General features: G+C 39.1%; 2 protein-coding genes across 3 annotated transcripts in view; one reads left to right on the forward strand and one right to left on the reverse strand.

Moving 5' to 3' along the window:
* Nucleotides 1-470: 470 nt before the first annotated feature.
* On the reverse strand, nucleotides 471-25,111 carry abhd5a (abhydrolase domain containing 5a). 2 transcript variants are annotated; one of them, XM_067449203.1, is made up of 8 exons: nucleotides 25,030-25,111; nucleotides 24,616-24,696; nucleotides 23,238-23,323; nucleotides 18,705-19,077; nucleotides 14,177-14,331; nucleotides 6,374-6,485; nucleotides 6,070-6,256; nucleotides 471-4,132 (listed from the first exon to the last, which is right to left on the reverse strand). In XM_067449203.1, the coding sequence occupies exons 1-8, from the start codon at nucleotides 25,059-25,061 to the stop codon at nucleotides 4,043-4,045; spliced, it is 1,116 nt and encodes a 371-aa protein (XP_067305304.1). In that variant the 5' UTR covers nucleotides 25,062-25,111; the 3' UTR covers nucleotides 471-4,042. The 2 variants fall into 2 exon arrangements, with proteins under 2 accessions (XP_067305304.1, XP_067305305.1); XM_067449204.1 differs by lacking the exon at nucleotides 24,616-24,696 and having other exon boundaries at nucleotides 25,030-25,083.
* A 1,177-nt stretch (nucleotides 25,112-26,288) lies between these two features.
* Nucleotides 26,289-27,173, forward strand: part of ano10a (anoctamin 10a) — a 61,286-nt gene continuing 60,401 nt past the window's right edge. The window contains exon 1 of the mRNA XM_067449205.1: nucleotides 26,289-26,477. The gene's annotated coding sequence lies outside the window, so the exon portion shown is untranslated. The remainder of the gene's footprint in view (nucleotides 26,478-27,173) is intronic.

Below are 27,173 nucleotides of genomic sequence, written 5' to 3' on the forward strand. Positions count from 1 at the left end.
TCCGATTTTAAGTTGTCAGTTATGTAAAATCTAAAAAAATATTAGATCTTTCTTTCACAGTGAAGCTATAGAACAACCAGTAAACCATTTTGTTTTCTTAGTGGGCAGAATCTTTTGTGTCACTATAAAGAACCCTCTGTGCAATAGATGCTAAAAGTTCTTAACTGAAACATAAATTCCAATAAACAACCTGCTTTTTGAGAGTGAGAAATAAAAATTAAATACAAATGATGATAAATATTGATGTGCATTTCAGCTACAAAAAATATTTGAATAGCATATAGCTTAACGGTGTAAAGTTTTGGGTCAGCAAGATTTTATTTTATTTTTTAAAGAACTTAATAAATGTATTCAGCAAAGACACAATAAAATGATCAAAAGTGACAGTACAGATATGTATAATGTTTCAAAAGTTTTTATTTCAAATTTCTTTTTCTAGTCAACAAAGAATCATGAAAAAGTATCATAGTTTCCACAAAATATATAAAGCAGCACAACATTTATGCTAATAATCATAAGAAATATTTCTTGAGCATCAAATCACTATTTAAAATGATTTCTCAAGGATCATCTGATCATTCAGTTTTGCCATTACAGGAATAATAACCATTTTAAAATATATTAAAATACACCTGTTCTACTGTAAAACTGTAACAATATTACACAATACATAATATTGCATGAACTTGTCTGTTGTTGTCCTCGACCAGACTAACACACACACGCACTCACTGTTCCATTATGTTAGGAACGTAGGCTTCCCTGAATATCCATTATCAGCAAATATTTGTGATGCTCATTTTGAGAATCTGGCACCTAACACACCATGCACTACAAAACTATCAAGCACGTACAGGGCTAAAATGTGCTTTTTACTTTAATTCAGTAAAGCACTCTTGCTCATTCAGTGATGCCACATGCACAGGAAGTGGAGTTGTAAAGTGCTTCCTGTGGGTTGAGCTGGAGGGTCATATTATTGATGTAGCGGATGTTATAATGGCTTAACATTGCCCTTGATGCTTAACTGCATTGACTCTATAGTCAGTGTCGGTAAGTGTGTGTGATTTAACTGCATGGACAGTATACTGAATGTGTGTGTGTGTGTTGGTGGGGGTGGTGCAGGGCGGTAACATCCCTGCAGTGTTATATTGTGCCCTCTTGTGGATATGAACAGACATTTTGTGCAGACCTTCAGAATGGCGGCCATGTATTGTCTCACTAAGAACATGTTGAATCAGTAGTGACAGTATAGGAAATATTTATGCAAAAGCAGAGTCTACAAAAACATTAGGTTACAAATATGCAAAAAAATACTATTTATCAATGCCATGAATGAGGTAAAAAGACATGTAATGTGTAATATAAACGATCAGGAGAGTGTTTTCCACCTGCTGTGTCATAACGGTTTCCAGAAAACGGTCTGGCCACAGTGAGTCATGTGATGAGGGTGTTTTACTGTAAATGGGATCTGAAAATAATGCCGTAGATCTAAATATAATGCTATAATCAACACTAGTATACTTGTGTGTCATCTCTGCTTGTTTATTTGCATATATTTATTATTCCCAGGAACTAATAAACCTCCTCCACCACCCGTTTCATGCATTGGCCCCCAAAGTGTGTCCGAAATAAGAGATAACATGCTCATAATTCTCTTTTTGATTCCCTTTTAGAGAGCGCTGTAACCTCTTTATCTGGTCACAGTTGTAATATATTAGTTACTTGGACTACAGGTGCTGGTCACATAATTAGAATATAATCAAAAAGTAGATTTATTTTACTAATTCAATTCAAAAAGTGAAACTTGTATATTATATTCATTCATTACACAGACTGACATCTAAGAAAAATCCCAAATTCAGTGTCTCAGAAAATTAGAATACAACTTAATTCCAATACAAAGAAAGCATTTTTAGAAATATTGGCCAACTGAAAAGTATGAAGATGAAAAGTATGAGCATGTACAGCACTCAATACTTAGTTGGGGCTCCTTTTGCCTGAATTACTGCAGCAATGCGGCGTGGCATGGAGTCGATCAGTCTGTGGCACTGCTCAGATGTTATGAGAGCCCAGGTTGCTCTGATAGTGGCCTTCAGCTCTTCTGCATTACTGGGTCTGGCATATCTTCACAATACCCCATAGATTTTCTATAGGGTTAAGGTCAGGTCAGTTTGCTGGCCAATTAAGAAAAGGGATACCATGGTCCTTAAACCAGGTACTGGTTGCTTTGGCACTGTGTGCAGGTGCCAAGTCCTTTTGGAAAATCAAATCTGCAGCTCCATAAAGTTGGTCAGCAACAGGAAGCATAAAGTACTCTAAAACTTTCTGGTATATGGCTGCATTGACCTTGAACCTCAGAAAAACACAGTTGACCAACACCAGCAGATGACATGGCACCCCAAACCATCACTGACTGTGGAAACTTTACACTGGACCTAAAGTAGCTTGGATTGTGTGCCTCCCCTCTCTTCCTCCAGATTCTGGGACCCTGATTTCCAAAGGAAATACAAAATTTACTTACATCAGAGAGCATAAATTTGGACCACTCAGCAGCAGTCCAGTCCATTTTGTCTTTAGCCCAGGAGACACGCTTCTGACACTGTCTGTTGTTCAAGAGTGGCTTGACACAAGGAATGCGACAGGTGAAACCCATGTCTTGCTTACGTCTGTGCGTAGTGTTTTTTGAAGCACTGACTCTAGCTTCATGCCCACTCTTTGTAAATATCCCCCACATTTTTAAATGGGATTTGTTTCACAATCCTCTCCAGGGTGTGGATATCCCTATTGCTTATACACTTTTTTCTACCACATCTTTTCCCTCCCTTCGCCTCTCTATTAATGTGCTTGGACACAGAGCTCTGTGAACAGCCAGCCTCTTTTCACAAGACACTTTTGTGTCTTGCCCTCCTTGTGCAAGGTGTTAATGGTCGTCTTTTGGACAACTGTCAAGTAAGTCTTCCCCATGAATGTGTAGTCTAGAGAACTAGACTGAGATCATTTAAAGGCCTTTGAAGGTGTTTTGAGTTAATACTGAACCTTTTCACAATATTCTACTTTTCTGAGATTTGGGATTTTCCTTAGTTTTCAGTTATAATCATCAAAATTAAAATAAATAAACATTTGAAATATATCAGTCTGTGTGTAATGAATTAATATAATATACAAGTTTTATTTTTTGAACGGAATTAGTGAAATAAATCAACATTTTGCTGATATTCTAATTATATGACCAGCTCCTGTATATGAGCTCTTCATGAAAATAGCCTAAAGGTGAAGAGGAGGGCAAGATGGATTTTAAATGATTGAGGATATGAAAACAATTTGCACATATTTTGGAAATTGAGGCACTTGCATTTTAAGATTTTGTGGCAATCTTGCAAAATCTTCTTATAATAGGTTACAATAATTAGAGCTACATTTGAACTGCATGACCGGAGGATATACATGCTTTCTGTTGATCCACCTGTCTGCATCCCTTCTTATCCTAGCAAAGAAACTTTTACGGTTTTGTGAGGTAGAAATTAACAAAAAGGCTTCAAAAACTTTAAAACACAATCACTGCTGTCTCAGATTCTGATAAAGGTTCGTGGATCAAAGTTCAAGCTTGTGAACACACTCAAAAAATAAAAAAGGTTCTTGTCTTTTTTTTTTTTTTTAAAGAAAAATGTAGGGTTACGCATATTTGGAAATTTACGTTAATTAAAGTGCCTAATAGCTCTCAGTCACATATCTATGGTTTATATTTAAATAGAAATAGTTGTATTTAAATAAAGCTAAAATTCACATTTATTTTATGTACCACAAAATGTTATCGATTAGTTTTTTTTTTCTTCCATTTTTCACATCATTATATCATCAATAATAATGTGGGTGGGTTCAGTAATGGTGCAAATCAAACATCTGGTTTTCAAACAAAGTGGCTTCCATACTCTCCGCTCCCAATTTGCTGACATGCTTGAGAGCATGGCATGTAGAGAAACACAGCTCTGAGGGAAGCCATGTTTGGATAGTTCCAGAAGAAATGTACCTTCATCATCACTCTTCAGTTTATTGTTTCACAGACATGAAGTATCTTCTGGTTGAAATCATCTGGCTGGTCAGCATACACGTAGTGCCCTGCACCTCGTATGGCCTAAAACCAATGCATGCCAATAAGAAGTTCAACATTAGTTGAAAGCAGACAGACATTGACTAAGAATACCAAGAAAACAGTCAGCGTGTATCAGAAGTGCCATAATAAAATGTAGGTGTTTATTCTGAACCAGTGCCACAGATTGTGATAGAAAATGTTGCAATATTTTCATTTGGCTCTTTGTGTAAAATGAACATCCCTAATAACTTGAAGATAACAATGGAATTGCGGAACTACAATATTTAGTTGAGTTTTTGTAGTGGTGAGAGGAGTCTGTCTGGAACACAAGCACATTCATTGAACAAAGACTTTAGTTTTTGGACTGCCTGCCAATTCATGCAATTACAAATTCTACTTTTTCAAGACTGCTTGCTCTCAATTTAAATCTAATAGAATTTATGCAAAAGCCCTCCCACTGGAAGCAAGACGTTATTTATGAAAGTCATGTCATCCAGACAAAGCTCCAAATGTCTGTAAAATCCCATAATGGATACTTTTCCATTTATGCTACTTATCCATTCGTCCTATCATGCATCTTTTCTACTTGTAAGTTTCTACATGCATATTTTTTTCTGTACTAAAAATACTGACATACTGTCAAGTTGCCTTTAAAGGAATAAAAGCTTTAAAGCTTATTAAACTTCCTTCACACATTTATATACAGGTCCTTCTCAAAAAATTAGCATATTGTGATAAAGTTCATTATTTTCCATAATGTAATGATAAAAATTAAACTTTCATATATTTTAGATTCATTGCACACCAACTGAAATATTTCAGGTCTTTTATTGTTTTAATACTGATGATTTTGGTATACAGCTCATGAAAACCCAAAATTCCTATCTTAAAAAATCATGAGAAGTTTCTCAAAACGAGCTATTAACCTAATCATTTGAATAAACAAATTAACTCTAAACACCTGCAAACGATTCCTGAGGCTTTTAAAAACTCCCAGCCTGGTTCATTACTCAAAACCGCAATCATGGGTAAGACTGTCGACCCGACCCTGTCCAGAAGGCCATCATTGACATCCTCAAGCGAGAGGGTAAGACACAGAAATAAATTTCTGAACGAATAGGCTGTTCCCAGAGTGCTGCATCAAGGCACCTCAGTGGGAAGTCTGTGGGAAGGAAAAAGTGTTGCAAAAAAAAGAGATTTTTTGAGATAGGAATTTTGGGTTTTCATTAGCTGTATGCCAAAATCATCAGTATTAAAACAATAAAAGACCTGAAATATTTCAGTTGGTGTGCAATGAATCTAAAATATATGAAAGTTACATTTTTATCATAACATTATGGAAAATAATGAACTTTAATCACAATATGCTATTTTTTTAAGAAGGACCTGTATTAGAACAATAGAAGACTTGAAATATTTCAGTTGGTGTTCAATGAATCTAAAATATATGAAAGTTAATTTGTATCATTACATTAAAGAAAATAATGAACTTTATCACAATATGCTAATTTTTTGAGAAGGACCTGTATGTGGGCAAATGCATTTTTGTCTCAGTGCATGCATTGTTTTAGTTTGGCATGGAATCCTATGCTGTCAGCTAGCATCTGTAATTGTGTCTGGCCCAACCAGAGGTCAGTGGGCGGAGTTAGTGTAAATAGAGCCTGTCAACAAATTCAGTCACTCATTTGGATCACTGGGATCCTTCAAAAGGATATGCAGATTTGTAGGTGCTACAAACACAGGAACAGCACAGTCGGGCTTTCTTATTACCTCACTGTGACTAGGTTGTTCAAGTTTCTGAATGCCCAATAGACATTGGTGATCTGTAAATGTGGGCAATCATGAGTATAAATGCATTCATCTGTGTGATGTTGCAAAGTTGCAGTATGTTTTCATAGTACAGCAAGCAGTTATCTAAAAAGATCAAGAAAAGTCTCTATGAGTGTCAGTGTGTGCTGAGCAGTGAATGGAGAACTCACAATGATCTCTACATGGGAGTTTGGCCTCATTTCTTTGATTGAATTGCCGGAGTGGCCATCTATGCTGGAGCGTGAGCCATAGATCACCGTAATGGGGATGTCGCTGTGAATCAGGCCAATTCTTTGCAGCATGGGCCTCTTTGCCCAGCCATACGGAATGGTCATGTTTTTAAAGGCTGTTTCACCGCTAAAATATCATCATCATCATAAAAAACAAACGAATAGCAGACAGTTATGAGAATTTCAACATTCAGACATATATCAAGGCCATTAACAACAAAAGTATAAGGGAGAGGTTTGTTACCTTGGACTTTGGACATTAAGATGGTAGATATATTCTGTGACTCTATTGTCATTAAACACAGCCGCAAATTTCTGTTTGAAGTCGGGTCTCAGAGTCTGCACAAGAGTGGGACCTACAGGGAAATGCAAACACACATCTGAAAAAACTAAAAAAGTCACCTGAAATCGATCTATCCAAAAAATGATGGATCACCCATAAAATTTTCATCTTATCATTAATTCTTCAGTTCATGTGTCACATGTTCCTATTGTCAGTGACTAATGTCCAGCCCCCTTCAGAATCCTACAGAACTCGACAGAAAGCTCTGCAGATTTTGGAATGTTTTGGAACGTTAACACTCACAAAGTTCTACACACAACAAAATAGAAGAATAATTTAACGTTAATAAAACTTGCTAAAAATACTAAAATTTGGAGGGTTTGCTTTTCTGCTTCTTTTCCCCATGGATATCTGCCAATGTGATTACAATCATTCAGTTCTAAAAGTGAATCTGATGAGACAGAGCAGGGGAGGCACAATCCATATCCAGACTTTTGCCTTCATTAGTAAAATAAATAAATAAATTTAATTTAATAAATTTAAAAAAAGTATTTGTCTTTCTCAGCATCACAGAGGTGGCTAGCCTCTCTTGGTATATCAGAAAATGTGATAGTTTGACCTACTCCAACTGATAATCTAAACAACTACCTAATTATGAATGATATGAATGAAATATTGCATATTTGCCAAAAATGTAAGTTACCGTACAGCAAAAGCTATACATTAAAATTGGGAAGACCCATTTTCATTAAACAGCAGCACGTGCCAAACACCCTATTTATGATAGAAGAGTGAAATTACACTCTAAAAAATTATGAGTAAAAAACAACCCAATGTTGGGTCAAATATGGACTAACCCAGCAGTTGGGTTGTTTTAACCCAGCGATTGGGTTGTCTTAAGCATATATTTAACTCAACCGTGGGATTAAAACAACCCAATCGCTGGGTTAAAACAACCCAATTGCTGGGTTAGTGCATATTTGACCCAACATTGGGTTAAAACAACCCAGCATTTTTTAGAGTGTATATTTATATTGTCTTGCTGAGTATGTGTAATGCAATTTTATTACATTTAAAAGATATTTAAGTAGTTAATAAATAAAAAAATAAAAATCCAGGTTCTCAGATTAAAGGGGGCGGTCACTGCACTTTTCGTTCCATTGATGAGTTGAGTAGATAGCGTAGAGAGTTGAGTAGATAGTGTATACAGTGGGTATGGAAAGTATTCAGACCCCCTTAAATGTTTCACTTTTTGTTATATTGCAGCCAATTGCATATTTTCAAAAAAAGTTCCTTTTTTTCTCATTAATGTAAACACATCACCCCATATTGACAGAAAAACACAGAGTTGTTGACATTTTTGCAGATTTATTAAAAAAGAAAAACTGAAATATCACATGGTCCCAAGTATTTAGTTTCATTGCTCAGTATTTAGTCGAAGCACCCTTTTGATTTAATACAGCCATGAGTCTTTTTGGGAAAGATGCAACAAGTTCCCTTTCGAAAGGGAACTTGCACTGCGTCCTAGAATGCTTCGGGGAATGCCTCCAGCGTGACAGGTGTCTGAAGCTACTATAGAATCCCGTCAATCCTATTGACCGGCAACAGCCCATGACATCATCAATGTGCGACCAGGAAGTATATAAGGGCGCCTTGCAAACATGACACCATCTTTTTCGTCTTCAGGGACTGTTTTGTCTGAATTGCTTAAACAAATTAAGGTAATACAAATTCAGTTATTTACTGCCTGGGATAAAGAGTATGCACAGTCAGTTTGTGTGTTACACATTTACACTGCTGTTTGTGTAAAATGTGAGCGGTTTTCCGAGATCGCTCCATTCTTGTCTGGTTCTCCTCTTGAGGGAGGGGAGTTCGGCATCTGGGACTGGTGATGTGGTCTCGCTCATGCCAAGGTTGGGCATTGGCACACATCATGTGTTTCCCAGATGGAGCTCGCCAATCATCATGAGAGGGTTGTATTCCTCTCAGATGATCTGGCGGCTGACGAGACTTATCAAAGCAAGTGCTCTTAGGGATGGCTGGTGAGATTGTTACTCTCAGCCACCCTGACTGTGTATGCTGAGTTGATGGATGTTATGGAACATGCTGCAGGCAGTCTGCAGCTGCCATGTTGGTGCGTTAGAGGAGAGCTCGCTGGTGCTAGATTGGACGATCGATTTCTCCCCGGCCATAAACCATCGGCTCAATTGAGCCTTCCGTTCCATCCTGATCTTCTTACTGAGATTGAGAGGGCAAGGAAGAACCCATATTTGGAAAAACCCAATGTTCATCGTCATCAGCGATTTTATTTTCACTGATTTCGAGGGAATATGGGTGTGTGTTCATGCTGCCGATTGATGAGACGTTTGCGAACTATCTTGCATAGGAGTAGGCAACTACTCCAACACAGAGCTCCAACTCTGCCATCTCCTCCCTTACGACATTGTAGATTAATGGCAGGGCATACACAACAGCAGGTCAGGCTGTTACAGCTTTGCACACCATGGTTGGTGTTTCAGGTGTACCAGGCCAGGATCCGCACCCAGGCAGGCGGGAGTATCACCCCTCATGCGCCCCCTCTGAGGAGGAGAAGGTTGCATGAGAAGTAAGACTCCTGTAAGAAGAAGAAACCAGACCTTCACGTTTCTTCCTCATCGTTTCCCCAGGTGCTTCTTACATCAGGTCTGGGACTGGGTGGAAAGATATTGGCCCGCCTTGGCTTGATTAGTGAGAGCACCTCTTTCAGGTATGCAAGGGTGGTACACTCTAAAAAATGCTGGGTTAAAAACAACCCAAGTTGGGTTGAAAATGCACCAACCCAACAATTGGGTTGTTTTAACCCAATGGTTGAGTTGTTCTTACCCAGCAATTGGGTTGTCTTAAGCAACATTTAACCCAACCACTGGGTTAAAACAACTCAACCACTGGGTTAATACAACTCAACCATTGGGTTACAACAACTCAATTGTTGGGTTAGTGCATTTTCAACCCAACTTGGGTTGTTTTTAACCCAGCATTTTTTAGAGTGTAGACACCATGGTCATATGAGTCGGCATCTCTGGGCCACCTTGAAGGCGAAGTTCCCAAGATTAGGCACTTCTATTACCAGTTCTTTATGGAATTAGAACCTTTGGTAGCTTAACCTACAGCTGGGGGTCACCCACCAGGCAGGCTCAGGTGCTCCCCTCACTGAGGGTCCTTTTATGAGCATATAGCCGCCTGAGTCTGATCAGACAATCGCAGGCCTCTCGTGCCTGTCCTGCCTTCTTAGTGCTTTGAAACAAGTGCTTTGTTGATCCTTGGATTGAGCAGTTAGACTCCCCTCGCTAGCAAGTGTTATAAAGCGCTATGCAGAGTATTGCTCTCTGGGATACCCGTCTCTGAGATTCGGTCTGAGAAGGACTGCCAGGTTTCAGTCCCTCAGTCTGGATGCCTCACCGAGGCAGTGTCCGGAGACTCTGTTTTCCTGAACAGACAGGATTGGCCAAACCGAGCTGTCCAAAGATAAAGGGCACCAGGTCAGGCTTCCCTGGAGGCAGGTTATCAGGTGGTAGGCCTCATCAGGCTTCCCGGAAGGTAAACTCGACTGCTTGGGAAGTTAGCATGCATTGCTGCCACCCTGGGGCTGGCTTTTAGGTGGTAGGCCTCAGTAAGCCTTCATAAAGGCGAGTCTAAATGCTCTGGCAGTCAGCAATATTGCTATCGATTGGTAGGCCTCCCTTAGGCCTCCTTGAAACTTGTTATCAGGTAGTAGGCCTCTCTGCCCTCCTTGAAGGCAAAGTTCCCAAGATTAGGTCTTCTTACCAGTTCTTTGTAAAATAGAACCTTTGGTAGTTTGGCCTACAGCTGGGGGTTACCCACCAGGCAGGCTCAGGTGCTCCACTCTCTGAGGGTTGTCTATGAGCACACAGCCGCCTGAGTTTGATCAGATGGTCTTAGGCCCCTCACGTGGCCTTCCTGTTAGATCAGTCTGTAGGCCTGTCTGGCATCCTGAGCACTTCTGTAAGATAAGTGCCCGGTAGATCCTAAGATCAAGCAGGTGAACTCCCCTCGCTAACAAGGGTTAGGAAAGCGCTACGCTAAATACTGCTCTCTAGGATACCCGTCTCTGAGATCCGGTCTGAGGATGATACTCACCAGAAGGCAACTTTCCAGAGGCTCTGTTTCAAACAGACAGGGTTGGCCAGGCTGAAATGTCCCGCAGAAGTGACACCAGGTCAGGCCTCCCCGGTGACATGCGGGAAAGGTTTTTCTGAAAAGTGGTTGGCCGGGGTGCCCTCGGGCCCCCTGGCCACATTCCCTTAAAGGGACCCCTTTCTGTTGAAGAAGTTGGTCCCAGGCCTTTGAGCAGTCTAGGTAGGACCTCATGCGTATGCATTAAGGTTTCTGTTGAGGCTTATAGCTTGGGCTATGACCGTAGGGAGTGCTGTCACTGACAGCCCAGTGTGACCAGAGGGGGAGTGGTGTAGGCTTTTCAAGTTTAATTTGCTTGTCCTGACAGTTATCACTGCCAGTGGGCATGCACTCCCCTCAGCATGGCGGCATTGGTATATCGTTCCCCGAAGCATTTTAGGATGCAGTGCGAGTTCCCTTTCGAAAGGGAACGTCTCAGGTTACGTATGTAACCTATGTTCCCTGAGAACAGGGAACGAGACACTGCGTCTTGTTGCCATGCCAGGGGGCCTGCCTGCCAAACAGTCCCTTCAGACTAAAGATGGTGCCATGTTTGCAAGGCGCCCTTATATACTTCCTGCTCGCACATTGATGATGTCATGGGCTGTCGCCAGTCAATAGGATTGACGTGATTCGATAGTAGCTTCAGACACCTGTCATGCTGGAGTCGTTCCCCAAAGCGTTCTAGGACATAGTGTCTCGTTCCCTGTTCTCAGGGAACATAGGTTACATACGTAACCTGAGACGTTTTTCACACCTGGATTTGGGAATCCTCTGCCATTCCTCCTTGCAGATCCTCTCCAGTTCTGTAGGTTAGATGGTAAACGTTGGTGGACAGCCATTATCAGGTCTCTCCAGAAATGTTCAATTGGGTTTAAGGCAGGACTCTGGCTGGGCCATTCAAGAACAGTCACAGAGTTGTTGTGAAGCCACTCCTTCGTTATTTTAGCTTTGGACTTATGGTCATTGTCTTGTTGGAAGGTGAACCTTCGGCCCAGTCTGAGGTCTTGAGCACTCTGGAGAAGGTTTACGTCCAGGATATCCCTGTACTTGGCCGCATTCATTGTTTCCTTGATTGCAAACCAGTCGTCCTGTACCAGCAGCTGAAAACCCCCACCATGATGAACACCAACATGATGCTGCCACCACCATGCTTCACCATGTTGGAACTATATTAGGCAGGTGATGAGCAGTGCCTTGTTTTCTCCACACAAACTGCTTAGAATAAAGGCCAAAAAATTCTATCTTGGTGTCATCAGACCAGAGAATCTTATTTCTCACCCTCTTGGAGTCCTTCAAGGTGTTTTTTTTTTTAGCAAACTCCATGCAGGCTTTCATGCGTCTTGCACTGAGGAGAGGCTTCCATCGGGCCACTCTGCCATAAAGTCCCAACTGGTGGAGAGCTATAACTTTCTCCCATCTCCCGAATGCATCTCTGGAGCTCAGCCACAGTGATCTTTGGGTTCTTCTTTACATATCTCACCAAGGCTCTTCTCCCCTGATAGCTCAGTTTGGCCTCACGGCCAGCTCTAGGAAGTGTACTGGTCATCCCAAACGTCTTCCATTTAAGGATTATGGAGGTCACAGTGCTCTTAGGAACCTTAAGTGCAGCAGACATTTTTTTGTAACCTTGGCCAGATCTATGCCTCGCCACAACTGTCTCTGAGCTCTTCAGACAGTTCCTTTGAGCTAATGATTCTCATTTGCTCTGACATGCGCTGTGAGCTGTAAGGTCTTATAGACAGGTGTGTGGCTTTCCTAATCAAGTCCAATCAGTATAATCAAACACAGCTGGACTCAAATGAAGGTGTAGAACCATCTCAAGGATGATTCGAAGAAATGGAAAGCACCCGAGTTAAATATATGAGTGTCACAGCAAAGGGTTTGAATACTTAGGACCATTTGATATTTCAGTTTTTCTTTTTTAATAAATTCGCAAAAATGTAAACAATTCTGTGTTTCTCTTTCAATATGGGGTGCTGTGTGTACATTAATGAGAAACAAACATGAACTTAAATGATTTTAGCAAATGGCTACAATATAAAAAAAGTGAAAAATTGAAGGGGGGTCTGAATATTTTCCATACCCATTGTATTTCTTACATTTTGAGTGTATTAATAGTTGTTATATGTTCAATTATGATTGATAGAAATATTGATTATTTGCCAAAAACTTTACAGGCCTACCATTCGAGTAAAAGCTATAAATTAAATTAGGAAGACCCACACCTAAACTTGACATACAGCAGAATAAAAAAAACAGACAGAACAGTACTGTAGGATGGATTTTATGAAAGGGAAGTGAAATTATATTTATATTGTTTTGCTGGGTATGTGTAATGTCATTTGTAATGACAAGCAGTTAATAAAAAGAAAAGAAAAGATCATCCAGGTTCTCAGATTAAAGGGACGGTCATGCATTATGCATTACATACAAAGGTTTCGCATTACGCTGCGTTCCAAAGTTCAAGTTTGGTGAACTCTGACCTGCAAACGCATCAGTGTGACCAGTAGATGAACAATATGTCACAGCGTGACCTCTTGGCTGAATTAAAATAATGATATTTTTGCAGTCGAGTCGAGTAGATATGTGTTTTTTTGTTTTGTTTTGTTTTGTTTTACATTTTGAGTGTATTACTATTTGTTATATGTTGAATTGATGTTTATAAAAAGATGCTGCAGAGAACTAACGGGGCAGTGTCCGAAGAAATTTCACATGTTCAAAGGCTTTAGTGTGCTTCCTCTATTAAAAAACACCAGCCACCACTGCACATAACTACTGTGTTTATGAAATATTCTGGCTAATTTTATTTATTTATATCGTTCAGCTATTAATAATAGTATAGTACTCCCAGCTCCATTGAACACTTTTTACTATGTTAATATCTATTCCATAGAATGTATGTAGAATTCCCTAATAAAACCAACCCATCAAATATGAAAAAGTCAGAAGATTCCGTCTGGGCTTGTGTAGAATGCTATAACTATCCTGAGTCAGGGGGTTTCTGAGTATGAGGTCTTGCCACTCTTAAAACAATGGGTACTTTTAAACTAAATTACATCATTGTTGGATCAATCTGAATTCCATATACATGAACAAACATTATCAGTGTAGAAAATGGGAAAAAAAGAAAAAGGTATTAAATATTATCCCAGATGAGAAATTGAGAGATTGGTAAAATATAATTGGAACATCATGACTGATATTAATCTATGAAATTCAAAAAACAAATTTTCTATTCAATTTGATAATTCTAGGATATTTGCCAAAGCCAATTTGTTCTTGCAAAACAATTTTACTGCAGCATACACACAGAAGGCAATGTGATTAAGGTTTGCGATATGAGACAAGTACTACGTATGATAAGAGACATGCTCCAATTACTGAGTGAATAATTTCAGAGAAATTGCAAGTACAACGTCTTGGCTAAATCGGTCCCCGAGTTTCATTAATGACAATCTTTATCAAATGGCGTTCAACATCATTTAAGATATACAAGCACATCTTGAGACTTAAGCTGTCATTTCTCTTTCTATCATTAATAATTTTATTAGGTTTGATTTGCACTTTCAGATTAGAGTAAATCCGTACCTAAAGGTCCAGCCAATCTGAGACCAGCTAGGGGGTTGAATGGGCTCAGCATTGCCCCTATAGCTTTGATCCACACAGGAATGGGCCTATCTTGGTTTCCTGGGTCAGGGCGCTCCGGAAAACCCCACGGTTCCACCAGAATCAGGTGCTTTACCCTGGACAGTAGGTAAAGAGAAGCATATAGAGTAGCATATTTTCAGTTGAATCACGTAGTTACACTGACCAAATGTATTTTTTTTTTGTATGTGTTGTAATATGTGCATCCTGATACCCAGAGACAAAAAAATAAAAATAAAAACAAAATCTTTGTGGGCAGGATAGAAGCAAATATACTGAAAATGCAGCAACTCTAATGCTGTTGAAATCAGATGCCAACAAAAATAGTTTAGAATCAAATTCTGTGGTCAAACTGCTGACAGACATAAAGGTTGAGGGAAATGGAGAAACAGGAAGGATATGAAAAATTGTGTTCTGTACCCAGAGTCCACAGTTACAACACAACAGGACACAGTTAGATCAAGTGACTGATTTGAAATCAAATTTAAATTTGAAATAAAAGACAGGATACAGAATAGCTAATTATAATCAAAGAAACATGTTTAGTTTTCAATAACGCAGTTAATTTTTCTGTATGAAATATGAAGAAATATACATTAGAAAATTAATAATAATTAATAATTGTTATGGACCATGGAGGAAACAACATTTTGCTCACACAATGCTTCAATTTACATAATATGTCAATATTTATTTTATAAAATAAAAAACAAATAACACGGCATCAAAGTAAATTTAGCAATATTGAACTTAGGTAATAAACGTTCAAGTTAGATGGGATAAATGTATTCTACATATAAGGGAATAAATTAGTTAGAATTTGTCAATTAGTGATGAAATATGTTATTTTGTCTTACAACTAATGCAATTTTTGTTGAAATTCAATTCAATTGTTGTGTCTATGTTGAATTTCAAATTCAAATTTATTAAATTGAAAGTCAGACAATTCTCAAATTCTGACATGTTGCTAAATTCTGCCAGGAACATCATTATAATTTTATGATTATGAAAAATGACCTCAAAAAAGATGCAACAGCCATTTATCAAATTAATATGACATTTGCAAATCAATCAAAGCGACTTTGCTCTAATGTACTGTTTACATGCTCACATAGTATTTAATACCTCACTCAATTCAAGGATCATAATATACACTATATTGCCAAGTTTTGGGAGGCCTGCCTTTACATGCACATTAATTTTAATGACATCCCATTCTTACATTTACATTTAATCATTTAGCAGACGCTTTTATCCAAAGTGAGTAACAAAAAAGGGGGAGAGCAATAGAAGTAACGAAACAAACAAGGCCAACAACAACTGTAAGAGCTGTAAGAAGTCTCAGTTAATTAAGCACAGTACACAACATTTTTTTTTTTTTGGACAATTTTTTTTTTTTTAATGGATAGTTAAGTGCTATTATTTATTGGTCAGGTGCAATTGGAAAAGATGCGTCTTAAGATGTTTTTTAAAAATGGCTACAGACTCAGTAGCACGAATTGAGATCGGCAGTTCATTCCACCAGGTGGTAACGGTCCAGGAAAATGTCCGTGAGAGTGATTTCATGCCTCTTTTGGATGGAACCACGAGGCGTCGCTCACTCGCAGAATGCAAGCTTCTGGAGGGTGTGTAAGCAAGTGAGTTTAGGTATATTGGTGCAGAGACAGTGGTTGCTTTGTAGGCGAGAACCAGTGCCTTGAATTTAGTGCGAGCAGCCATTGGCAACCAGTGCAGTCTGATGAAGAGAGGCGTGACATGACTAGATGATGAGACTTAGACACTTCACCTCTCCATGACACCCTGTAGGACCTACCAGAGAGGTAAGACCTGAACCACTGGAGAGCAGTTCCTGAGATACCCATCTTCTTAAGCGTTGACAGGAGGATCTGATGGTTAACTGTGTCAAAAGCAGCAGACAGATCCAGCAGGATGAGCACTGAGGATTTAGAAGTTGCTTTTGCCAGTCTCAGTGCCTCAGTTACCGCGAGCAAGGCAGTCTCAGTCGAGTGGCCGCTTTTGAAGCCGGATTGGTTGTTGTCCAGGAGGTTGTTCTGTTCAAGAAACATAGCGAGTCGCTCAAGTGTCTTGGCAATGAAAGGCAGAAGGGATACCGGTCTGTAGTTTTCTAAAAGTGCTGGATTCAGAGAGGGTTTCTTAAGCAGTGGGGTTACCCGAGCCTGCTTAAATGCTGTGGGAAAGTTTCCCGTGTGAAGAGAAGTGTTGACAATGTGAGTGAGTGCAGGAGTGATTGAAGAATTAATGGCCTGAAGGAGGTGAGTGGGTATAGGATCTAGTGGACAGGTAGTAGGGTGATTGGAAAGGATGAGTTTAGAAATATCTGGCTCGGAGAGCGGAGAGAAAGACTGAAGCGTGTTCGTGTTAGTTGTTGAGATGTGCATGTCAGTTTGTGGTGAGGAGAACTGGTTGCTGATGAGAGATGTTTTGTTCATGAAAAATGATGCAAAGTCATCAGCTGTAAGAGTTGATGAAGACAAAGAAGAGAGGAGAATGTTTTAAAGAGTGTGCGAGAGTCAGAGCAATTGTTGATTTTGTTGTGGTAGTATGTTGTTTTAGCAGTGAAGACATTTTTAGAGAAAGAAGAGAGAAGAGACTGATACAAGGTAAGGTCAGTATAGTTTTTAGATTTCCACCATTTCCTCTCTGCCGCCCTGAGTCCAGAGCGATGTTCACGGACAACATCAGACAGCCAGGGGGCAGATGGGGTGGGGCGGGCTGGTCTGGATGAAAGGGGGCAAAAACTGTCTAAGGCGGATGTTAGAGTGGAGCAAAGAGTGTCGGTAGCACTGTCAGTGTCCAGTACTGAGAACTGAGCAGGTGGAGGGAGTGAAGATGAAACCATAGTGGATAGGCGAGAGGGAGAGAGTGAGCGTAGATTACACCGAAAGCTAATCTATGTAGGAGTTGGTGTTGTGTCAGGAGTCAGTATGAGGTTAAGAGTGATGAGAAAGTGGTCTGAGGTGTGTAATGGAGTAACTAATGTGTTGTCCGTGGAGTAGTTGGGTGTGTAGACGAGGTCTAATTGGTTACCTGATTTGTGAGTAGCCGTAGTAGATATTAACTTAAAGTCAAATAAAGTCAGTAGAGTGGTAAAGACTGTGGCTAGGTGTTTATCAAGATGGATGTTGAAGTTGCCAAGCAGAATCAGAGGAGTGCCATCCTCAGGGAAGCTAGAAAGTAACACATCCAACTCCTCCACAAAGTTACCGAGGTGACCTGGAGGACGATAGACCACTACAACATGGATTTTAACAGGGTGAGTAATAGTGATTGAGTGTGATTCAAATGAACTGGCCAATAGAGATGGTAAGGGATCAAATTTCCAATCATTTGAGATGAGCAAACCAGTACCCCCATCCCTCCCAATTGGTCGAGGGGTATGTGAAAAAGTAAAATTAGTTGAGAGGGCTGCAGGAGTGGCAGTGTCCTCTGGTTTGATCCAGGTCTCATTTAGGGCCATGAGGCTGAGCTGAGAATGAGTCCCAATAGATGAAATAAAGTCTGCTTTGTTTACAGCAGACTGGCAATTTCAGAGACCAATTGGAGTAAAGTAGCAGAGCATTCCGCATTAAGAGTTCCTTTCACTGGAACTATGGGGCCAAGCACAACCCCTAAAAAACAATCCCACACCAAATTTTACAATTGGCATAAAGCAGTCAGGCAAGTACCATTCTCCTGGCAACCACCAAATCCAGACCATCTGTCCCTCAGATTGACAGACAGAGAAGCGTGATTCGGCACTCCAGAGAACACGTTTCCACTCCTCTAGAGTCCAGTGATGGCGTGCTTTACACCACTGCATCCGATGCATTGCACTTGGTGATGTAAGGCTTGATTGCAGCTGCTCAGCCATTGAAGCCCATTCCATAAAGCTCTCTACGCACTGTTCTTGAGCTAATCTGGAGGCCACAAATTTGGAGGTCTTAAGCTATTGACTCTGCAAAAAGCTGCCGACTTCTGTGCACTGTGCGCCTCAGCATCCGCTGACCCTGGTCTGTGATTTTACGTGGCCTACCACTTCATGGTTGAGTTGCTGTTGTTCTCAATTACTTCCGCTTTGTTTTAATACCACTAACAGCTGACTGTGGAATATTTAGTTGGACATTTTACAAATGGACTTCCACAGGTGGCAATACCACAGGTGGCTATAATTCACTGAGCTTCTGAGAGAGACCCATTCTTTCACAAATATTTGTAGAAGCAGTCTACAAGCCTAGGTGCTTGATTTTATACACCTTTGGCCATGGAAGTGGTTGGAACACCTTAATTCAATAATTTGGAGGGGTGTCCCAATACTTTTGGCAATATATATATATATATATATATATATATATATATATATATATATATATATATATATATATATATATATATATATATATATATATATATATATATATATATATATTGCTAAAGCTTAACTTTAACATTTCCTTTTTTTTTTGTTACAAACCTGGTTGGGTATGTGATTGCGTAGGAGGCAGCCAGATATCCTCCAAGGTTATGGCCCAACATAATCATACTTTCCAGGCCAAGTTTCTCCCTCCACTGTTCAATGGATTCCACAAACTGGAGCTCAGCCTCCTGGGCATCCGAGCTGAATTGAGGTCTGCTGCTCTGGCCAAAGCCCAGCAGGTCGAAGGCATAAATGGGCCTCTGCTGATAGAGAGAGTCCAGGTTCAAGGCCCAAAATCCCACACCACTCCCAAATCCATGCAGAAGCACCAGAGGGGTTTTATTTTCCACTGGCCCCTTAAATATCAATGTCCACAGTGTGTTTTTGTCAGATATGTGGACAAACTGCCTGCAGAACTTGCTTGTGATGTCTGAAAGAAATAAAAAGAAAAAGAAAAGGTTTCTCTATTATAAAGGGCACAGAAAATGTACCTCCCACTCCACCTCCCAGAAAAAGTTCTCCCACTTAGAAATCATGGAGGGGTCTGAAATTGTCATCGTAGGTGCATGTCCACTATAAGAGACATAATCCCCCCCCAAAAAAAAAAACACAACAACAACCCAGAAATCACAATGTCTGATTTTTTAACTATTTATTTGTATGATACAGCTGCAAATAAGTATTTGAGCACCTGACAAAAATCAATGTTAATATTTGGTACCGAGGTCAAACATTTTCTGTATTTTTTCACCAGGTTTGCACACACTGCAGGAGGGGTTTTGGCCCATTCCTCCACACAGATCTTCTCTAGATGATCTGTGTTTCTGGCCTGTCGCTGAGAAACACGGAGTATGAGCTCCCTCCAAAGATTATCTATTGGGTTTCGGTCTGGACACTGGCTAGGCCACGGCAGAACCTTGATATACTTCTTACAGAGCCACTCCTTGGTTATCCTGGCTGCGTGCTTCGGGTCATCGTCATGTTGGAAGACCCAGCCTCGACCTATCTTTAATTCTCTAACTGAGGGAAGGAGATTGTACCCAAAATCTCGCAATACATGGCCTCTGTCATCCTCTCCTTAAAGGTCCCGTTCTTCACGACTCCATCTTTCAAACTTTAGTTAGTGTGTAACATTGCTGTTAGAGCATAAATAATACCTGTAAAATTATAAAGCTCAAAGTTCAATGCCAAGCAAGATATTTTATTTAACAGAAGTTCCCTTTCAAAGCCTACAGCGAACAGCCGGTTTGGACTACAGCAGGAAGTGCAGGGATGACATCACTAGAACCGTTTGTTGACTAACCCTCCGCCCACAACAGGGTATATGCAGGAATCCTGAAGTTAATTTCAATACCTTTTTAAGACTTTTTAAAGACCTTCTCAAAATATTTTAAGACCCCATCGCACTTCAAGTTCTAATCGGCAACAAACCTTTAACTTAATAAACAGTTGTAGTCGAATGTAGACTTTAAATCTCTAACGTAGGCCAATTTTGTATCGTTTATATAGCATATCTGTTTCGCAACATAAGGAGGGCGACACATTCCCTAACTGCGCATTTCGCAAAATACATGACGTCACCCGTAGACGGCGCGCACCAGGGATGGAAATTAACTTTTAAACTAAATATAAGGACATCACTCAGGCAGCAGTAAAGGCTACTGCGCCTTTAAGAGCTGAGGCAGGGATATGCTCGTCTTTCTCGACTGTGCATACTATACAGTTCACTAAAGGCATATTCAGACAATGTCTGCTAGGATACTCATCAAGATAGACATGTTGACATACTTCTTGTGTGAGTTTGTCCGTTTAAGTGCAAGACTTGAAAGAGAACTCAATATTTGCGCGCTGTGAGACGAGCGCTCGCTCTCGGATGATGCACAGCGTCAGATCTTCTCTCAGCGCGCGCGAGTCTCACAGCGTGTCTTCACGCGAGTGATGACGGAGAAAACGACTGGTTATATGCGCACATACGGTAGCACTCGCATTCATTGAACAAAGTTTACAAAGAGGTGAAACAGCTCGGTAGGTGAAGCGAGTTTACCCGCCACAAATCAAAATCAGCCGCATTTGGGCAGGTGGCGGTGCTAATTTCCATCCCTGGTGCGTGCACTCCGAGCCGATCTCAGACTGAGCACACTATTGTTTTTTAATACTTATGGGGATGAAAATAAATATATTCATAAATACTTTTTGGAGTCAAACTCTTTTGACAAAGCTTGAACAAAATTCTTTCAAAATTTAAGACTTTATAAAGCCGTGATAAGACTTTTTAATACTTTATAAGGGTCTTAAATTTCCCAAAATTGATTTATCACCTTTTAAGACTTTTCAAGACCCCGCGGATACCCTGCACAAGAACACGCAAAATAGGGGGCGTGGTTTTGTTGCTCTCCCACGTGGAGAAGAGCGCGCATTCAGCGCTTGCATCTCCCCGTTATGGTAAGAGGCGGGACCTTTCCGGGCAAAGTGCGCTAAACTGCTGTCCAATCACAACACGGGAAGCGCTGGCCTAATCAGAACTCGTTACGTATTTCTGAAGGAGGGACTTCATATAACAAGGAAATCATCAGGCCGTTTTTAGGACAGAGAAAACAGCGGTGTACAGATAAGTAAATTGTGTGAAAAATACTGTTTTTTTACACGCGGAACATGAACTCATGTTATATTGCACACTGTAAACATAATCAAAGCTTCGAAAACACGTGAAGAACGGGACCTTTAATACAGTGCAGTCGCCCTGTCCCATGTGCAGAAAAACACCCCCAAAGCATGATGCTAGCATACCCATGCTTCACAGTAGGGATAGTTTTCTTGGGATGGTACTCATCATTCTTCTTCCTCCAAACACGTTTATTTTTTATGACCAAAAAGTTATATTTTTGGTCTCATCTGACCACATGAGCTTGAATTGAAATGCAGATAAAGTAAATGCAGATATGTTCTTATTAAACATTGTCTTGACCGACAGCTTCAGTGATTATAAAAGGAGCACTCTTTACTTCAAAGAAAAGTTTTAGTTTTTCAAGAGACTTTCTACTTTTTTCCATATATTAGGAAAGGGGAGTGGAAATGGCTAATAAGTCAACTACTGATATAGTTGGTAATTTCATGTTTTTTGTTTGTTTTTTTAAATAAAAATGATAGTTTGCCACAAAGTGGCCTACACCTTTACATTTTTTGTTTTACAAATCATCACATTAATAATAAATAACATCAAAATTGGATAATATTTAGAGCTTTGAAATGTGAAATCTGAAAAGTGAAGTCAGAAAGTGCTTGAATTTTACTCTCAAAAAGGTTGTACAAAACTTGGGATGAATAAAAAACATTTGACTATTTCTGCCACAATACCATATAGTGTAACTACATTAAATCCATGGTGAATGTTGGTGATTTGTGGACTGAAACTTCATTCATGGCACAATGGTTTCCACGTCAGCGCTGTTTGATTTGGTTTATAACAATTCTGTGCCGAACGCTTCCCACTATAATTCAAACGCTTTCTCAGTGCTGTGTATCACACGGTGTTGCGTGATCAAGACGGTTAAAAGTCGGAATTAACATCCCAGTGGCAGTCATGATGAACTTTCATGTTTATGATATTGCACGGCCACATGGGTTAACTGACGCTGTTTCAGAAATCTTCCCCGTTAAAGGATTAGTTCCGTTTAAAATGAAAAATTCCTGATAACTGAATAACCCCATATCATTCAAGATGTTAATGTATTTTTTTCTTCAGTCGAAAAGAAATTAAGTTTTTTGAGGAAAACATTCCAGGATATTTCTCCATATAATATATTTAAATTTTAACCAAGGACCATATCAATGCGGTTTCAAAGGGCTTTGAACGACTTGACGTCATCACATCGTGGCGTACGTGTAAGTACCGGCCCAGTGTTAAAAGAAATGTGCAACGACTAAATCAAACACCCTTTACAAAAATAAAGGTAAAACAACGATGTCAGACGATTTTGAAGTTGAAGGAGAACATGAGTTTTTCGGCACTGGGTCGTAGTATATCATGGCCATTAGTGACAGTACCTTTTATTCTGACAGTGTAACCGAAACAATGCATAACCTTATAACGACAACGTTATCAAAACGATACTCGAAAACGACAAAAAAAGCTATAATATGCATGCCAGGCCAGTAGTTGATGATGTCACTTTGTAAAGAAAAACTATGTTCCCCTCTACAGACTAAACACATAATACGCATATGCACATGATGTCACCATTTTCACAAATTAGCATTTTCATAGTTTACATGGAGATGATAGCTGTAACCACACCACTACTCATGTAATCAGATGGGTTTCTTTTGTAGTTATTTCTCATCAGACAATGGTAGGTTGAGCTAGTGTAAATAGACTCTGCCAACAAGCCGGGCTATTTGCATATTTGCATGGTGTAAATAGACACTCCAAATATTTTTTTTTACAAAGGGTTCACAAACGAATAATCGCTGTATATATTGATCATCAACAATTATGTTGATAATATAACTCAAGAGTACCTAACAAAAACTTGAAAAGTTTGGAGTTTAAATTTTGAAAGGCCAGCCTGAATTTCAATGGTGGTTACTTACACTGCAGCATCCTCTCCTCGGCCTCCTTCAGTTGGCTCTGAGATGTCGGGCACCATGAGGGCAGCCAGTCGGTAATCCTCCAAGACCTACAATAAAATTAAATGTGAGCGTCTCATTCTTATTTCACTTAAACTGTCTCCACACTGGATATAACCGTTGACTGGATACGACAAAGCAACCGTTGCAAAGCATTTCGTCCTTCGTGTACATTATAAATAGAACGTGGCATCAGATTACTGTAAGAGATTTGTCGCATCCAGTGTAGACACCATCACTGATTATAATGGGTTATATTGTCTTTTGTCGTGTCGCACGGCGCTGCTCGCGTCCGGTGTAGACACGGTGTTAGAAAGAAACTAAAATAAGATGCCTTAAAATGTTTGTTAATTACAACAACAACAATATAAATACAGGTTATTTATAAAATATGAAATTGACAAAGGTTAAAATATGATTTCAGAGCAAAATAAATTATATATACTGTATAAGGGCTGTCAAACTATTATTGGCATCCAAAATAAAATAAATGTTTGTGATTACATAATGTGTGTGTGTACTGTCTTCTGTCTTTTTTTGTACTGTAATAACTTAATTTAACTCACTTTGCAAAATCAAAGTAGCATTGTACATTGTAGCAAAACTGCACAATACAGTGTCCATGTTACACATATTGTGTTAATAATATATACATATGTAAACTGTGTATGTAATTGTGCACATTCTGACCAAAAACAAATCACATATTAATAAGTAAGGTACAATAGGGCCAAATGTCCCAAAACTAAATAGAAACCAAACCAAAAAACCAATCAGTATTCCTTCACACATGACTGTTGCTATGTACTGAGAAATTTCCCTAATTTACCATGAGGTCATCAAGAGCAATGACAGGAGCAATGATTTGTGAGTAATAAATAAACAGATTGTTGGTTTAATCTTTATTTTTTAATATTGCTAAATTAGACAGTTAATGAGAATCTCTGAAATTGTTATTTTGAGACAAAAGACTGAAAACCTGAACAAAACTGAACATGTTTTTCAGTTGATGTTTAATAAAAGCAAAGACTTTACATTTAGGGACTTTGATAAAAGTACATGTTTGGCCAAACAATGGCAACAAAAACACAATTAGGGTGGCAGAGGAACAATACGAAGATGAATAGCTATTGCACTAATAGTTTTCCATAAGCAGGAGGGAAAATACTTAGTAGACTGGAATTTGATTTAGGATATTGCTTCACATCTAGGAGCCCAATACAGTATGTTGCTCATTATATTACTGTTGTACTGTACTTGTTATGTAATAACATGAACACTGTAAAGTGACCAAAACTTAGTAGCACTTGGTAGAATAAGTTTGCATTTGGACACATTTTACCTCACTGTCTTGTCCAAGAAACAGAAAACACTGTAGAAGAGACTACGAATACCAAGCAACATCAGTACACGCTGTGCCAGTCTAAAGTCAAGAGAATATGAAAGAGCTGTCAATCAAAGACATACTGTATTACAGTTAATGCATGCAATTAATAATTTAGTTAGATATCAGTTTTGCATTCATTTAAAGAGTTTAAAATGATAATTGACAGACAATTAAGAAAGATTTTTAAGAAGTAACAAAAACAGTCTACATAACAAAACAAGCAGGTCACCTGTCGACACTGACACAGTACACAAGTTCGCTTACAGCGTGCACACGAAAACGAATAACTAAAACAACAATAGCAGCGCATATATAATTCACAACATTTACTTTTTTTGTATGCAAATGTGTGTTTAGAGGGTCACTTACCCCGTGTCCGCTAACACTGTCTCCTCAGCCATGTTTTCAACACATTTGTGAGGTGTTCAATCAGATAGAGAATTGTGAACATGTTGTTCTTATGAGTCGAATCTTTCATTGAATCCGCTGAACAGGTTCAAAAAACGTTTGTTTTATTATTATTATTTTTTTTTATTAAAGCTTATTCAGTAAAAAATAACAGCAATAATAACAGCAAGAAAATCAGTGAAAAAACAAATAAAATAATTATAATACAAAGAATATAAAAATATTAAATCCATATTTCTAACTGAAAAACAAAACAAAAAAAACCTCTGAATAAACCGTGAAATGTCTCCTATGTCCAACTATATGGGGAAACCGTGGAGATACAAAGGAATGATATAAATAAAATAAAATAATCAAATAAAATGTGTAAAAGGGAAGGTAATGACCACTGAATTATTTGTTTTAACCAGCTCTTTAAAAATTATTGGCATCCTTATACCCAAGGGCATTAGGTGTGTTTGAAATTATACCCGTTGACATGCATCATACGAGCAACGGTTGGAGTTGACCATTTTAATTTGTGTTCTACTGAAGAAACAAACACACCTACATCTTGGATGCCCTGGGGGTAAGGAACATTACATTTTCATGTTTGGGTGAACTATCAACTATCCCTTTAATAACCCAGTGAGTCAGTTGTCTGACTAATTCAGACTGATTCGCGAATCACTTCAGCGCTGCGTTCTACTATTGTCAAAATTAGATCATAGGACTATTGGCACAAATTATGGTCTCTACGATCAACGAAGCTCATGGTGCCTTTGAACTAAAAAACGCACACAAGAACGATCTCGCGATTTGTATGTGACTCGTTTGCGAATCAATTCGGACTGTTTTATTTCAAACCACCGGTCCAGAAGAGTGATTCACTCACGACTCGTTCAATAACAATGATCACGTGACAAAGCGTCAACGTGAACTTTGATCTAATCTTTCGTGTACAGCGCAGCGGTCTAGTGATAATATCAGCATTACAAATACACTTTAGAAGTCGTTTTCACTGAACACGTATTGTGTGAAACCAAACATATGCGTATTTTCTTTAATGTTAAAAGGCATTTATAGCGCATATAAAAAGGCGTACACGAATAAAGCAGATCTATTTCAAGCCCATTTACTGGGTTCATGACTGTCGGCGTTATTAAATCAGTGTTGATAAATCACTTACAGTTGCATGTGTTTGTAAAACAGGTTTGAAGGGTGGGCGGGTGTGAGCTAGAATTAGGGCTGTGTCATCTCGATGACGTGGAGCACACAAGTGAGCCTTAACTTTAAACCTCCCGGCTCATACACTTGAAGTATACCCAAACCCAGTCAAGGTTTTTAAATCAAATTTCTTAAATGGGCTTCTGAAGTGCAGGACTGACGTCTGTTTCGCGTTCCGGACAGCTGATCGCGCGTGCAACACTGTAAGTAGACAGTTTACATGTCAGTGAGGTATTAGACCGGTCAAACTGCTTGTGTGGTTAATTTACTAGCATTTTAGCATTGCAAAGTGTTAAATAAGAGGGGCAGTTGTAGGCTATCCGTATAAATGTGACTGTGACACACATAGCATTGCTGTCTTTGTATGTTTCCTTGTCGGACATGCGTGTTTAGCTCCGCCCAGTGATCTGTCAAGACGTCCAAAGAAAAGAGATTGTGTTTATGTTTACTGTAATGAGAATCACATGCTGTGTTTCCAGAGACATGTCCAAACACTTCAGGATAGTTCTCCAGGTTTATTATTAGTATTATTATTATTTTATACATTTTTTTTTGTTTTGTTTTCAGTTTTCTTGCCACACCTTTTCCTGAAATATGTTACTTTTCAGGTTTTATCTGAATTGTATAAGGATGCATGAGTATTCAAATGGGTGATGTTGGGTAGAACATATTAGGTGTTGTTATTAAAAAGTTTATTCTACGTTTTAGAAGAGGCAGTGACAATTCATTTGTATAGATACATGAGCTATATGCATTATTAATCGCATCAGGCAATTTGCAGTATAAAAGCAAACAGACACAAAACACATACACACATTGTTTTGTTCCTTTTGTGGGGACTTTTCATTGACTTACTGGTAAGTTGTTTTTATATTGAACCAATACGGTTTTGATCTCCT

The sequence above is a fragment of the Pseudorasbora parva genome, chromosome 7, assembly GCF_024679245.1.
Source record: "Pseudorasbora parva isolate DD20220531a chromosome 7, ASM2467924v1, whole genome shotgun sequence".
NCBI classification, from domain to species: Eukaryota; Metazoa; Chordata; class Actinopteri; order Cypriniformes; family Gobionidae; genus Pseudorasbora; species Pseudorasbora parva.

Bases quoted from the DNA above. Each gene is read 5' to 3' on its own strand.
- abhd5a (XM_067449203.1), bottom strand. From the start codon at position 25,061: ATGGCTGAGGAGACAGTGTTAGCGGACACGGG. The intron at 24,697-25,029 runs GTAAGTGACCCT...TCTTGACTTTAG, and splicing joins ACAGTGTTAGCGGACACGGG to ACTGGCACAGCGTGTACTGA. The intron at 23,324-24,615 runs GTAAAATGTGTC...ATTTTATTGTAG, and splicing joins TTCTTGGACAAGACAGTGAG to GTCTTGGAGGATTACCGACT.